The following is a 16,506-nucleotide window of genomic DNA, read 5'->3' on the forward strand; positions in this document are numbered from 1 at the left end:
GAACTTGAAAAAGACGGTGTTTACTTTTTTTTTTCTTTTTCTTTTCTTTGCGGAGTGTATAGACCTAGAGCGGCTACTGACCGATGCAATGTCTGCGGTACCGGTAATACCAAGGAGTTGTAACTCCAACTCCTTGGTAATATCAATAGCTCACTCACGCAATTCACCCAACGCTAACTGTCTTTGATAAACAAATTCTCACGCAGAACCCCTAGAACAGAAAGGGGATAATAATAGTAGGCCTACATTATGCTGTTTATGTAGAATTACGCTGTGTTGAAATTATGACTTTATACGTTAATAAGTAGGCCTACGACCTGTACTACAATGCATGTTTGTATCACATTGCACCATTTTAAATTGTCAGAGTTCCCGTCAGAGCTCCTCTTATATTTGACCACCTTAACTCGTCAGAGCTCCCACCTTGGGAGGGGAACACCCCTGCCACGCCCAACCCTTCGCTCCCTTTACTCCAAACTCCACACTCAAGGCTAGCGGCCCTGCAATGTCAAGAGTGTCTGTGGTCGACTTTAATTAATGGGGCAGTGAATGAGAAAAGTTGGTGTATGGATTTTTAAAATCACTCACGTATCTACAATCATTACTAGCATTTGAATTGTATGTGAATCCTGCATATGCGAGGCCCTGGTGGGAAGGAAGACAGGTGTTGGGTATGAAGTACACATTTTCATGATTGGAATAATCATGCTGACGCAACAAAATGTGGAACTTCGGTGTCGCAGCCAAAAGTGAGAAAAGGTTAAAATTATCGCTTACGTAGCCGTGATTCAATAAGCAGTTTAAGTAATAATAAACTGGTTTTCCCCCGTTTACCACCATTTCAACATTTCGGGGCTATAATCCGCTATAGCCAAGAGTAAGGTCGATGAGAAAGGAGAATTATAAAGCGTGGTTTTCATGTTTTGGGTCGGCCAAATGTGAATTAACGTAGAAATGAGTGATTAAATCACGGACGCGTGGTTTATTTGAAACAGGATATTGAACATAACCACACAATGACAAAAATGCCACGGGGATTTTCTACTTTGTATGTGGCTGGAAGGATCATATTAAGCAAGAAATGATGATTCTCAGGTTATTAAATTTGGAACTATTACTTCGATAGAATTAGGATGAACATAATGTTTCCCATCTCAATTTTCAGAGGATAGATATCAATGATATTATTTGCTATATGCACCAGTCAAAAGTGAAATTTCTTGAACGGAGACTAAAAAAAAAAAAACTGGACAGACAAACTTTCATTGGTAAATAAGACAATTCGTAAGAAGTTCCTTTTTTGATGTCAATATCTATATCACAAAAGGTGATATCTTTACATCATCAAACAAAACTGATTTCTGATGATTTCTAAATCTCCACTGTTATGTTGAACAAATAATTATTGTATTGCGCCTATTCTTGATACCACAGTAATGACTACTGAAGAAAATACTGAAGAAGAATGAAAAAATAGAAGGAAAATGGAATCAGTGGGGCCTAGAGGTCAAGTAGAAATGGGAGTAGGAATGAGAAAAAGAAGTATGAAGAGGGAAACAGCATGTTTTCTCACATTATAACTCCCACTAGCACTTTGAACAACTGAGAAAAGACCAATACATGTATGTACAGGATGAATTATGTAATTCAATATAGCACAGGTCATAAAACTGCCTCTCTGTTAAAGGGTGTGTACAGTTCTGGTGGAAGTGGGGATTTAGCTTTTAATGTTTTGCAAGATATTCAGAAACCACTCTATGAGATGTCAAAGGGCATGCAATTCTAAGGGGTATCAAAAGTTTATTTGATGAAAATCAGTTTTGAAATGGCTGAGATATCCAAAAACAAGGTGAAGCAAAGAGATCCTAATAAAAGGCGTAGCCTGTCGCCTTTTATCATTATCACTTTTTTGGATATCTCAGCCATTTGAAAACCAATTTTCATCAAATAAACATTGAATCCTTCTTAAAATTACATGCTCTTTCATATTTCATAGCAGGTTTCTCATTATCTCACTTAGGAATGTTCAAAACATGAATCCCCACCTCAACCAGTACTCTACAGTCCCTTTAATGCAATTAGGTCTGTGAAGATAGTTGTATGTTTTCCCTTATACCTGTAAATTCCATCGTTATTTGGCAAATTACTATAGATCCAAGTATTGATTTGCTTTAGTGTATCTCATTTCAGTAGCTCCATCTCTCTCTTCCTCTCCCCATCTATATATCACCCTCCCAAATATAATCCATCATTAAAGGGACTGTCCAGTAGTGATCGAGGTGAGTAGAAACCACTCTATGAGATGTCAAAGAGCATACAATTTTAAGGAGAATCAAAAGTTTATTTGATGAAAATCGGTTTTGAAATGACTGAGACATCTCAAAACAAGGTAAAAAAAAAAGGAGATCCTAATAAAAGTTGGGGCCTGTCAATTTTATTAGAATCGCTTTTTTTTAAATATCTCTGCCATTTCAAGGCCAATTTTCATCAAATAAACGTGGAATCCTTCTTGAAATTACATGCTCTTTCATATTTCATAAGGTTTCTCACTATCTGACCAAAAAATGTTACAAACCTGAATCCTCACGTCAACCAGTACTGTATAGTCCCTTTAAGCTGTCAACTAAATTTTGTTTGTTGTTTTTTTTAACTTAAAGCTACTTTGAAGTGGTGTAACATTGTACATGAATGTAGACTCTAAATACAGCATGTTCCCTGAGACTTACTATTTTAATCATTACTGTACACAGTAAATGTAAATTGAACATTGATGTTTTGTACATGTGTCACTTAAGTTTCTTGGTTGTCTTGCACAGACATGGATTCATTCACACAGGCAAGGAAATGACATGCACTTGTTTCATATGATACTTTTTTGTGTTATCGACTGATTTCACCATCATCAGGACAAACCCCTTGCCCATTCACATGCACATTCACATATCAAAAAAGCACAACAACACACACACACACACAAAATACATGAACATATATACATGTATGTACAAAGTAGCTGCATACATACATTATGCTCTAACAAAAAGAAGAACAGAAGTAGCTGCAGAATTCATTAAAAAAAATCAATAAAAACTTGAATTCTGAGATAAGTGTTTTGATTGTCAAAGTACATGTATGTATGACTGTATAAATGGACATCACTTGAAATAAAGGTCAGTCTGCCATGCTGAGTCGTTCATGATATTTACACAAATTTTATTCACAATGTGCCACTGGCAGCAATGCAACTCTATCAACGAGTCGAAGAGCACAAGAACATTTTGTGACCGGGGAAAAGACAAAACTATTGCAAGCTTTTGCTGCTAATCAACCTCTGTTCTTATTGAAGATAATGACCTAGGACATGGCATGTATCTGTTTACAGTCTCTCTGTTGGCTGCTGTAGACTGCAAAGTCAGAGCAGTCAGCAAGTCAAGTTAAGTGAATGCTTGAAGCGTACATGTAACTGATGTAAGCTAGGGGATGGAAATGACTTTCCCCCAACATATTTAGTTCTTCATCTACTGTACACAAGGTATAATTCACAGTGCTTTTATTTTTTGTGAAAAATTGCCAACCGTAACACAAACACCCTATATATTCTCTCAAACATGCAAAATTATTAAATTCTTACCCCAAAAGAATAATACTTATTTGTCATGTCTCACTGTAGTTCTCGAACGTCAATTCAATCACTCATAAAGTTGTCTCACAAGTCCCAATTTGCAAAATACACTGTACATTGTATAATGCTCGCGAAAAATATGGCGTGTACAGTATCATATGGTCAAGAAGAAACCCTCCTTTACTGTTTGTTTACAACTGCTGCATCTGTTGCCTTGTTTATTGAATCACAACAGTTTGGAACACTTTCTACAGACAATCAGTATCACTCACTGATACAGTATAATGACATTTACTCTTGGATCACTCAACAATTACGCACTGGCCACAGATGCTGTCACAGCGTCCTCTAAGCTCACCCTATGTTGACAAGGCAGGATTTGTAAGATCAAGAGATTGAACATTTTCTGGTTCGCAGCAAGTGATGCTTGACTGATTCAGAATGAATTCAGAATAAATACAATGGTACAACGTAAATTGATTTCCATGTGTTAGTGAATGCCAACAAAACATTCTTTTTCAATCAGTAAAGTTCCAGTTTCTCTTTTTGATTTACTATGATCATGCTGAACATGTGCAACATTGCTGTGTTTTCTCTGCAAATGGATCCTTGCTTTATCACAAATCTGTGATTACAATACCAAACTAGCACTTGAGATAAGGACTCATATGTTTGGAGAGCTTTGTACTATGTACAAGTAAAAACCTCTCTTTAGAAACTTAACAAGGTTTCAATGCTAAATCATATTGATCAGATCTTCATGCATAATCCACATTCATTTAAGTTTATGACATTGACAGTGAGAGCAAACTTGCACTTAAATTGCCCTTAACAACACACAGTCAACCTCACAAAAAATCACCTCCTTTTAATTTGAAACTTCTGCTAGGTCAGGGCTTGCGTCCCGACTGATCTGTTAAGCAATATCAAACCCCCTCTAGATGTCCGCCAAGGTGTACACTTACTGACTGTCATACAGTATCAGCCAGTCGGGAGGAAAATTCTAATCACACACAAGGTGAGGTGTTCTGGCAACATAACGTGACGGCGCACTTGCAGACTACACAACACCATGGCACACCAAATTCGTTGTAATGTCTCAAACGTCAGAACTAACATAAAACTAGCACGTGTGAAATCCACATCACTCTTGTCAGTCTTTCTACAAGCAGCATAAGTGCAACTCTTAGCCGAGAGACAAGCATATCATTTAATTCTGGCAAAACAATACAAGTGTACAAAATTTGGCCCATGCAAACCATATCCCCACTCATATGAGATAACAGTGACGATAATGCTCTGATACTTGGTGGACATTCTGGTCCTTCAAAGGTTTCAAAATTAGAAAGCAGCAACTCCTACACCCCACTTCTAATCTTTTTCTTTTTCTTCTTCTTTGGCGATACATTCGAGTTGCATTTCATGCGACCAATGGAAAATGTTAATCATGTCCTTGATCGATTGTCAACAATAATGGACATTCATTGTAGAAAGGGGAATGTACAAATCAACCCAACTCACACTGGACTACAAGAACATGATGAATACCATCACACCATTAATGAAGATTGACCCTCAACTTGAAAAAAAAAATGAAACAAAAAACTAAATTTCATTTAGTGCCTGGCAGAAGAATGTTAAAACTGGATATCATCTTTTGTAGGGAAAGGGCATGGAGAAACATATAAGCCATCATTATGAAGCAAGCACAATACAAAAATAGAATCACAAAATGCAAAAAGGAAGAAGATATGCAGGAAGAGAATGTCACAGCGACAGAAATGCAATGAAGCATCGCTTCTTTTTCATTTCTGATTATGCACTCAGTTACGCCCTTCTGCCAGGCACTCGCCAATCTCACTAAACAGAACATTCAGATATCCATGACGAATAGAGAGTTTTTGAGTCGAGAATGAGTTTCCCCTCTCAGCCTGATAGATCACTGGAATCAAACTTGTCCTGGTCATAGCTCTCAGCTCGCACCATCCTTCCACCAAACCATCTGCCATTGAGGGCATCAGCAGCCTTCTCTGCTTCTGTAGTGATCAAGAAGAAGAAGAAAAAAAAAAAGTTTCAGAAAGTTGAGAAAAATCAATCTATGTGATGCCTCCTTGTATGTTTACAGCACAATAGTGTTAGCGATGTAACACTTTTCAACAGCAAAACAACCGCAAAATATATTCGGGTATTATTTGGCTGTTTTTGATGGTATAAAGCTCTAGATGAATTCTCATCCTAAGTCTACCGATAAGAATATCCATTACTGAGCAAGTAGCATTCCACTGAAGTCATCCTTCTCGACAATCAATGATTTTAACAAAAACATGAACAAAGATTTTGAAAAAGGAGACAGGTAGTAACACATGCAATTATTGCTGTTATGAAAACTCTGTTAAAACATGACTGTCAAATGGTAGCATAAGTATAAATATCTATGTGTTGGAACTTCATTGAAGAACAAATGTTTCATGTCTCCTTTGATATGCCTGTGACAGATAAGTGAATCTTTTTTTGAGGTTGATTACAAGACTTGGTGTGCAATATGTAGCAGGAAACACAAGCTTTCAGCCCCAGAGGTGCAAATGACAGTCATTTTTTTTTCCACCCTGACTATACACATAATCACAGTCTGGCCAATTAATAATTATTAAGAACAGTTTCAGACAGAGTCTATTACACTACATCAGTGAGTGATACCTACAGCACACACATACACTATGATACACCCATTCACATCTATACACTGTAGAAACCACAGTGCATAAAACAAGCAATACTGATATATGTTGACATAGCACATACACCATAATTGCGCACTCTGCAGTGGAAGAGAAACCCCTTGGACTTTAGCACAGTCGACATATTTACACAATATCTCACTGTCTTAAAATGGTTGGCCAATACAAGTACATTTACAATCAGACTCAGAAAGTCAATGATTGAATACACATCTACAAGAAATACTAGACAGAGAGCGATAACTGATAAAATATTAACGACATCATGTCTCCTCTATTTCAGAATGACGTCAAGGAAAAATACCGCTTGTCAGCAAGACCATTATACAATGGAACCTGGACAAGTATGTCACTAAACAGCCTTGTGGTTCACTGTTTGCACAATCCCTCCCTTCTTGAATACATACATGATGCAAATACTCAGCAAAAGTTGATAGCAGTGGTCATATTCAGTACTCACCTCCCATTCCACATTCCATCATAGATAATTAATTTTGCAACTAAATAATTTGTTGTATCTGTATAACGGAGTTCAAACTGTTTTTGAAGTCAAAGACTATATTGCCATACGGAAGCCGATTTGGGCAACATCAGCCAGAATGATTCAGATTTACGTCTTTAAACCGATTCATGGAAATAGTGTTGCTGCTTTTCCCATTCAAAAATAGCAATACATGACAAACTGCCCTTGCCTTCAATTACATTAACATTTCTTCCTTCTTCCTTCATACCCTGATAGGGTTCAACGTATTCCTCACACAAAGGACGGTAAATATTTTGGTTCAAAGGTTGTCATTCATTGACTACACTGAGCCACCTCCAATTAGTTGTGTCGTCCGCTATCAAGTTATCGTCTCACACCGTGCGGCAAGAATAGATCAGTCTCTCATGAATGGGCAGTGTTTAGCACAGTGTGTTGACACTCACACGCTTATCAGCACCGAGGTAGACAGATAAACCTGCCTTCTCACCGATAACAACACAAAGAGAAGGGAATGAGACACCTGCTCCCAACGGATTAACACTCACAAATCTTGCAACCTCGTATTCAACAGCATATCCCTATAAAAAGTGCTAGTTTGCTTAACAATATCAAAACAAAGCCTGGGAAACATTTTCTTTTATGACAATTCTATTGTTTGGTGCTTCCTACAACATGCATCAGGGCTTAATATCAACTTAACTTCACAAGTGAAGAATGCTTTGTGAATTGACTTAAGATATGGATTATGTGATAATTGGATATGCACACAAACTGTGCAATCACCACATTTGCGCATACTACTTCTGAAATCACTGTCCCTATATTGTTTTGTATTTTTCCTCAATGTGAGTATATAGAAGGTTTCCAAAGTAAAATCTACAGCATGCTCACCTGATGGGTCAGAGAATTCCACAAAGATTTTGACGATGACCTCGGCATCCTCCTCCTCCCCTTGCCTCTCCTGATAGATGACCACTCTGTTGACCACTCCAAACTTTCCGCATTCTTCTGTGACCTCGCCCTCCAACTCGTCGTCCAGGTCCTCGACGCCCACCATATTGCGCAACACCATCACATTTGACTGCATTCGAGATTCATTGGAAAAGTAAACATTGGCACATTAAAACTGTATCATTGCAAGAAATTGAAAACCACAACACAGCAGTCATGGTCATCTGATACAAGCAGTATCCCTTCTCTAAGCAAATTGAAACCAATATTATCTCCTTTCTATCAGTCAATAAATGAAACTGAAACATAAACATACTATGTGTATTTCACTATCTCCTTTCTATCAGTCAATAAATGAAACTGAAACATAAACATACTATGTGTATTTCACTATCTCCTTTCTATCAGTCAATAAATGAAACTGAAACATAAACATACTATGTGTATTTCACATGTTGATGAACTCACACATACACTGTTCAGTGGTGAGACACTTTAGACTTGCGTTGAATTTAATCTGCATCTAGCTTCATATTATCCCTCTCACAATCATGCAAATAAAGCAGTATCACATCTCATAACTACAACATTTGAACATCTATCACATGTGAGCTGGATGAGGAGTCAATTCAAAGGACTTCATCTTCTAAGTATTACACTGACAGGACTTTGAAATTTCACACAACCAGCTTGAATAAGCTAATCTTACATTTGAACATCTATTCAAGGATAATCTTAACCATTTCCAAAAGGAAAAGCAAAAGTAAAGTTTATGATTGGCTAGGAAATGTAGTTTGCTTATCACATCATACATGATGCTTTATGCGATGAAGCACCACTCCCAACAAAAACAACTGTGCAAGCACTGTAAGTGGACTTGCCCCCCCCCCCCCAAAAAAAAAATGAAATAAAATAAAAGGGTGAAGTTCAAAGGGTCAAACTTACATCTGACTTCCTTAGTAATTTCTGCATGACCATGTGTCTTGCATTGCTGCCTGAGATGGTCATATTCTCCTGCTCACTGATGGTCTGGGGGAGCTCAGTCTCTTTGGGTTCCACTGGTTCTTCTTTGGCAGGTTCTACCACCGGCTGCATGGCCATAACTCCGGCCGTCAGGGCCACTGGTGCAGAAGTGATGGGAACTGTGCTTACCTGTGGCCTGACGGGCGTTACACCTGCCAGATCAAAATTGCATAATATTGTTTATCATAACATGCCATACCATTCATTTATGAACTTTCATTACACTTCAGGTTACATATCTAACCAAGTAAAATGGTCTGACATTTTGACAATTAATATTGTTCAAATCCAGATTGAAATTGACTAGTTGCACATAAATCGCTGCTTTCATTCACCACCATAGTGTGGGGGACACAGTTAACATTTAACTCTGACATTACCACTGGCATATACATTGTACAATAATGATACTGGCATTTTAAAGCATTTTAAAGCAGAGGTGTTGAGAGGGTTATTCCTTGTCTCAGTGCCTCACCTGTAATGACACCAGCTGCAGTGCTGGCCATAACTGCATGGGGCATGCCCAGTAACCCAACCTGGGGTGTGGCAAGTAGACCGGGAGCTGCTGCCAGGGTGGTGGGGTTGAGAAGGGAAGGAGCCCCCGTGCCGGCCATGTTGAGTGCCGCTGCTGCTGCTGGGGCTGTCACGGCATCCAACGCCTGATGAGAAAAAAGGGACAAGAGAATGGCGTCAAGATACTGCTACACCTCAGAACTGCCTGAATTGATATCTAATGCAAGATGGTTTGTCCCATATCCTCTCTCACAGTGTGATGAGGGATGATGGAGTACTATTGTAACAATGGAGTAAGTCAAGTATTCAGTAAAGTTCCCAAACAGCAATAGGCCTACAGATAATGATCGTTTGCTTACTGCGAGGAAATATGCATGAGGCCTTCTGCTGTGTGCTTGTAGACATGAATGTGGCATGGTGAGGGTTGGGAAAAAATTACAACAGACCAACAACAATAATAACAAATAAAACCCCAAACAAATAACCTCTTATGCCTTAGAGTCACAACAAGATTCATCACCTGGCCTAGCCCCATATCGAAGAAAGGGGCATAATGTATAACTTACCTGTATCTTGGCAGTCGCTGCAGCAGCAGCCACAGCGGCAGCTGGAGGCAGACCTGTTCCTACCACAGCTGTGGGGACTGCTGTTGATGTAGGAGTTATGGCCTAGGGATGGAGGGGCAAGGCAAGAATTGGTCTGGTCATCATTGATGCTGCATGAAGTTTCAAATATGAAGCCTTGCTGTATCCTAAACCTTGTGCTTTCTAAAACCTTCTTTCCCTAGAATCAACACGATGAAGGTTTTCACACCATAGCTAAATGTACTCAAATAATTGAAGAATGTCAGAACAAAGGAAGATTAAAAAAATCATAAAATACAATTACTTTCTTGTATTTCTCTTAGTATGAAACATATCTGAGAGGGAAGGGTTAAGTTCATGAACATTCCAATTAGACAGTCAAACCTGTATGTACTTTGAATACTTATGGTTTATAGAAGACAATATTATGGCATGTATTATCACACAAAGAAAACAGCACTAACAAGTCAATGCTGACAGCCCATGTAACATAACTGAAGCTACACATGAGGTATATTCAAGCATTAAGTTGAAGAACTTGATATGCAGCAATGCCAGCAAGTGCATTAATTAACAAAGGATGGGATCATACTACTCATTCTAAGACCCCGTTTACAGTGCGGGGCTGGGCCGAGCCGCGGCCAAGCCCAGCCTCAATTGCGAGGCCGGGCCCCGCAATTTTGTCCGTCTACATTGCCTGGCTCGGCCACGCTTTTGATTCAAACCTTTCAATATTTTGTCGTAGTGGCGCTCTGCTTGTAAACAAATGCAATTTGGTATTGTCTGGTTTTCAGACACTCTGCCAAATGAATTCCGTGGCGGCAAAGTTGCCGTTTGGGCAAAGGCCTTTGCCGAAGGAAAAAATCCTTTGCAGGACAAAATCAACTTAAACTATACTAGTTTTCGACGTTAAGGGGGTTAATATCCTGAACAGCGAAATAGTACAGGCAGAGGGTTTGGAAGCCAGACTAAAATTGGCCGCGCATTTAGCCCAGTTTACGTTTACACCGAGAAAAGGCCGGGCTCGGCCGCGGCCGAGACCACCTCCAGAGCGTGGCCAAATGCGAGGCCAATTTTGGCCTCGCATTTGGCCTTTTGCACGTTTACACTGAAATGAAGGTGGGCTGGGCCGCGGCCGAGCCGCGGCCGAGCCGCGGCCGAGCCTCGCACTGTAAACGGGGTCTAATAATAGACATGCGGAAGAAGCAGATAATAGCAGGGGGAAAAAAATGATATGACTGATAGCTATGAAAGACATCTCATGGGAACATACAGCTGTGTGATAGGTGTCACTTCTACACGTAGAGCTCTTATCACAAAATGCATAAGATAAAATGTGAGCATGCATCCCAATTAGATTTTGATCTCACACTTGGTGCAACCAATATGCAAGCTATGCATTATTTGTACGCTAAGCTAAAAACAAAAAAGGAAAAAAAGAAAATCAATTCAATTGACCAAGAAACCACATATGGCCTGACTGCCACATACTACTGTCAGTACAGGAGGAAACTCTAGTTCTACAGTCTAAAATAAATTTTCCATCAACCCTCACCAGGCACTCTACAAGCCATCTTTCAGTAATGTAATTCTGCCACAGTTTTGTTTCATTTTGTTTTGTTTTGTGTTGTTCATATCAATGTGTTTTCTTGAAGTTGAGATCACTCTACACATAGCAGATAAACTCTTCTAAGCATTCACAGACACACAAAAACACAGGAAGAGTAAATACATTGTCTTATTACATAACACACAACAGGGCTCAAATCAAAGACGACCATTTTGTAATTCATACATGCAAACCATTAGAGAGCTATCTGGATATGTGAAATATTGTAAAAGTGATACCAAAATCTACATACTCTGCCAACTCTCAGGAACTGGCCGCCCAGGTCGAAAAGGTTCATAGATGATATTGCATCTTGCGCTGATTGCATTTTGTCATACTCGATGAAACCATAACCTCTGTGAAAGAGAAAGTTTAGAGTGCTGTCATAAAGATCTTTTAACAGTATTAGTCTTAAATATGGCCCTTCCCTTTTGCATTCCTTCCCAAATAGCACAGAACATGATATATTCCACCAGAATGACAAGACTATTGTAAATCTATAACATTTCTGTGATATATGAAGGTTGTTAGCCGTTAAAATTCAAATAATGAACCAAACGCTCACCGTAACGTATTCTGTGTACTAGGCACAGCTGCATACATTAATCCTCCTGTGGTTGTAATATGATACTTATACTTAGAACAACAGATATGCATGTTACAGCTGTCAGAAAAGAAGAATTCACTAGCTTCTCTTACTTTGTTATGAATGGCAAATAACAACACACAACTTACATGAACTACATGTACAACTGAGTGCATCACACAGGTCTGTAAAACTAGACTAGTAGTTTAGATTTGTAATTTTTTGTAGTACGAAAACATTATTCAAATCTTAACAGTCAATTTAACTAAACAAATAAAGACCCTCTTGAGTTCAAAATTTACAGGAGGCTTCCAAATAGTGTTTCCTTCAATACCTAAGTGTTCTCACCAATTTTTCAAAAATTTGCATGCAAAAGGGATTGGCTGTCTTCAAGCAAAACAATGCAGAGAATGCATTTAGGGCAGAAACACGTACACAAAATGTATACCTTAAGCCATTCTGGTGGTAAAACAACAGTAAATCACATAACATGGGATCCTTGACTTTGCAATATACATGTGATTACTATGGGCACTCATACGAGTGCATGTAAGTTCATGGAATCCAACTTTCTCGTATTCTGGCATTAAATCTACAGTGTATTTTTCATCTCAACTTCATGAGGAGTAATGTCAGCATCATCTGCATAGTCCTCTAATTCACCATTAATTTCAGCCTTTTCAAGCAGCAAGATAATTTCTCATACCTTGTTTTGAAATATCACATATAAAACTATAATCAATGACTAAACTCTAAGAAGATGGTAACCTCATACTTCTTTCTTTTCCTTTTTTTCCTCTTTTTTTTTTGTTTGGACAGGACACATATAGGTTTATAAAACCAATCCTCCAAACTCATTCCCTTATACAGACCTCTCAATTTCTCACATTAAGTGTTCAGAAAAGACTTACTTGTGTTTGCCTCCTATCGAGTCTGAAGGTAAATTGCAGGATACAATCTTGCCGAATGCTTCAAAGACACTGTAGAGGAAAGAAAAGATGGGAAGAAATGAACTGAGGCACGACATGTGCACCTGTTAATCAAGAACAGAGTTTAAAAGGGGAGGGGGAGGGGAGTCGTAACACATTACCCACTAAGTTTCTTCACATCTCTTTACCAGTCTCCATTCTAGTACCTGGTTGTCTTCAAATAAACATAAATTTTGTGCATGCAAATAAAATATCATAAGGTATCCAATTACTTCTTAAAGGGAAGGTAAACCCAAAGAGCAATGTGGATTGAGTGAAAGCAGCAACATTAGTAGAACACATCAGTGAAAGTTTGAGGAAAATCGGACAATCGATGCAAAAGTTATGACTTTTTAAAGTTTTGGTGATGGAACCGCTGGATGAGGAGACTACTAGAGGAAATGACGTATGAGTGGACAACGATACAAAGAAAATATAAAGGAAATTCAACAAAAATTCACTTTTCTAGAATTATGAAAGAGCAGTGGACCAACCGCTTGCAGAAAGCAGGGGGAATAATTGCTACCCTTAACATATGTCAATACCAAGGTGATGGAATTTGTAATTTTCATGAAAAATGGATGTTTGTAGTATTTTCTTTATATTTTCTTGGTATTGTTGTCCACTCATACGGGGGGGGGGGGGGGGGGGGCATTTTACCCCCCCCCCCCCCGATATTTCGCGTGATCATTCTGCAACACGTGATGCTCTCGCCGCGACAATTTATGACTTTTTTCTTTCAAGTATCGCGCAACTTTTGAGACCAAATTTGTCAATCCCGGGTATACTGTTTTGAAGCCACGCCCCTTTGAAAAATCTTGTTGACCCAAAAATTGCTCAAAAACATGACTTATGTACAAATCCAATGTAAATTGTGTTTTTGCAATTAATTCATATAAAAATAAATATTTTTACTTTCAATAGCTGGTAATGATTTATTTTAGCCCGATTACGCTTTAAAAAGTTTCTGCGACAAATTTTGACGAAAAAAAACCCCTAAAACTAAAACTAAAAAACAAAGAAATATGTAAATACAGTTAAACTCGCATAAGTCGATCTCCTCGGGACTGAGCAAAGCACATCGACTTAGGCGATTTTCGACTTGTGCGTAAGTCGAAAAAAATCGACTTAACAACAGTTACACCACACGTACATTATGTATAAATGTACATGTATGTTGTCTACTCTGGAGCCGAGAGCGGGAGAGGTGTGCCGCAGCACGGGTCGCCCCGCAGGGCCACGGCTAACTTTGCATGGACAGTGTATTATTAGTATTGGCACAGGTCCGATTACTTTACACCCTTGTTATACCTTGGGGAAGTGGATATAACCGGGGGGCCAAAAGCTAAAAACAGAGGTCGAGTTGCACTCTCTCTACAAACTAAGTAGACCATGCTTATTTTCAAGTTTTTATTGTAACAAACAATATTCCACTGGTCTACCTCAAAAAATTTGTTGCGAAAGCCTCCAAATCCAAGATGGCGTCCAAGATGGCCGCCATATTTACTGAATTTGTTATTTGAAAGATAGAATTTGATTGAAAGATCAGATTTCAACAAATGTGATGTCATATGAAAGAGAATAAAATTTTCTACAAGTTGATACCATTTTTGTGGGTTATTGTGATAAGTGGACTGAGATTTTAAGGAAAAAACACTCATTTTTTGATATTTTTCTGAAAAAGGGAAAATCATGAAAATGCTTGATTCAGCATAAATCAGAGAAAGACTGAAGGATTATCTTAAAACGTTTCAAGAATTTTGTTTGACATATCATTAATATTTGGAGAAAATTAGGGGTCAGTACCGTTTTTGGTTCAGGAGTTATAATGTCTCAAACTTGAAAACTCACTATGTAAAAATGGCCACTTTAGTTGTGACAATACCTTGTTGGTCGTAAAAAGAGCCTGCGCGCGCCAAGACTACTACACGCACCACTGACACTGGCGCTTGTAGCAGTGCCAGTGGTGCGTGTAGTAGTCTTGGCAAACGCAGACATTTTCTTTGACAAACAAGGGTTTGTGCCTGCAAACTAACTTTTCATACCAAGTGGTAGCTCAGGTGACGCTGATTGCTATTATTTCAAAGTAGATTGTTCTGAAGCAGATGAGATGAAGCAAAAATATCTTTCAAATAGAGGTAGAAGCTTGAAACAACCTTGCTATAGAAAGTTTAAAACAAAATCTGGATCAATCACTCAAAAAATTCAAGATTGCAGGCCATCAAAGCTGACATAGTGTATAAAATTGCGCCAAAGTAAATGTATTATTTCGTTTTTGATACAATTTTGTCTGTTGTGCTATCTTAAACCGTCTTAGGTTTTTATGGACACATTTTTAGAACCAGTGATATTCTACTTTCCGAAAAAGAAAAAAAAACACCCAAATCGAGTGGAAGTTTTTGCTTTTGATGTGAGGAGTGAATAACAAGAAAACGGTGAATTTAGAGTGAAATTGGAGTGACTTTTAGTGAAAATGTTCATTTTCACTCATTTTAGAGTGACCTTAATAGGCAGGGCTCCACACTAACTTTTATTTTTGGTGGCCCAAAGGCATCTATCCGATCTTTTTTGGTGGCCCGATCAGGCCACCTATGTTCTTCATTTCTGACATTTTGGTGGCCCGACGTGCGTTTTTGGTAGCCCCGGGCCACCGGACCACCGTTAGTGTCGAGCCCTGCCTTAGGGATCACTTGTCACTCTTCGAGTGATCCCCGAGGTCACTCTAAAATGAATGAAAATGAACATTTTCACTCTCGAGTGATCCTGATATCTAATATGGGAAAGCATCTACCAAGGGCATAAGCTCAGATCAATTGTGACACTATAACCCACATGAAATCAGCCTAAAAACAATGTAAGAAAAATCTGGTAACAGAAAATACAGTTTCAGCATGCATTTTTGGAAATGTGAATATACAGCACGAATAATCAATTTGGACAATTTTATTCGAACAATATACTGAAAAGTAATTTCGCACAACACATTTCGCACAACAAAGTTGAGAAATTGCCGCCATGTCGGATTTTTTTTTTTTTTTTTTTTTTTTGGGGGGGGTTCGGATCAGAAGGGCTTTCAAGGACATCTACGGATCAGACAATATTACACATATACCATCATCATTCAGGCGTTTCTACAACAGCAGAGTAACATACAAGTAAAAAAGCATATCTTTGATACAGAAGCATTTCTTTTTTATCAAAGATTGGGCCTTACCCTAACACTGGAATGAGCTCCACCCCCCCCAAAAAAAAAAAAAACCCTCAATATGGTTTACACTAGCACAATATCGTTCGGATGTATAGGAACATGTAATAGACAGCAATATAAGAAGATTAAAAAAATATATCAAATTATAAGTTATAAGTTGAGATTTAACTTTGACGCAACACACTAAAGGTATTCTACCATTAAAGCCTAAAACATACGG

General features: G+C 38.5%; 1 protein-coding gene across 2 annotated transcripts in view; it reads right to left on the bottom strand.

Moving 5' to 3' along the window:
* Positions 1–3,211: 3,211 nt before the first annotated feature.
* Positions 3,212–16,506, bottom strand: part of LOC139709752 (poly(U)-binding-splicing factor PUF60-like) — a 33,586-nt gene continuing 20,291 nt past the window's right edge. Inside the window, exons 6-12 of one of the 2 annotated variants that reach the window (XM_071621713.1) lie at positions 13,022–13,090; positions 11,778–11,880; positions 9,898–9,999; positions 9,294–9,477; positions 8,741–8,970; positions 7,736–7,925; positions 3,212–5,658 (exon numbers count right to left, since the gene is read on the bottom strand). In XM_071621713.1, the coding sequence (XP_071477814.1) occupies positions 5,549–5,658; positions 7,736–7,925; positions 8,741–8,970; positions 9,294–9,477; positions 9,898–9,999; positions 11,778–11,880; positions 13,022–13,090 (988 nt within the window). In that variant the 3' untranslated portion in view covers positions 3,212–5,548. The remainder of the gene's footprint in view (positions 5,659–7,735; positions 7,926–8,740; positions 8,971–9,293; positions 9,478–9,897; positions 10,000–11,777; positions 11,881–13,021; positions 13,091–16,506) is intronic. The other variant, XM_071621714.1, reaches the window with a different exon arrangement.

Source organism: Diadema antillarum, unplaced genomic scaffold (genome assembly GCF_040938485.1).
Source record: "Diadema antillarum isolate AM-2024a unplaced genomic scaffold, OU_Dant_1.0 seq00001469_RagTag, whole genome shotgun sequence".
NCBI lineage: Eukaryota > Metazoa > Echinodermata > Echinoidea > Diadematoida > Diadematidae > Diadema > Diadema antillarum.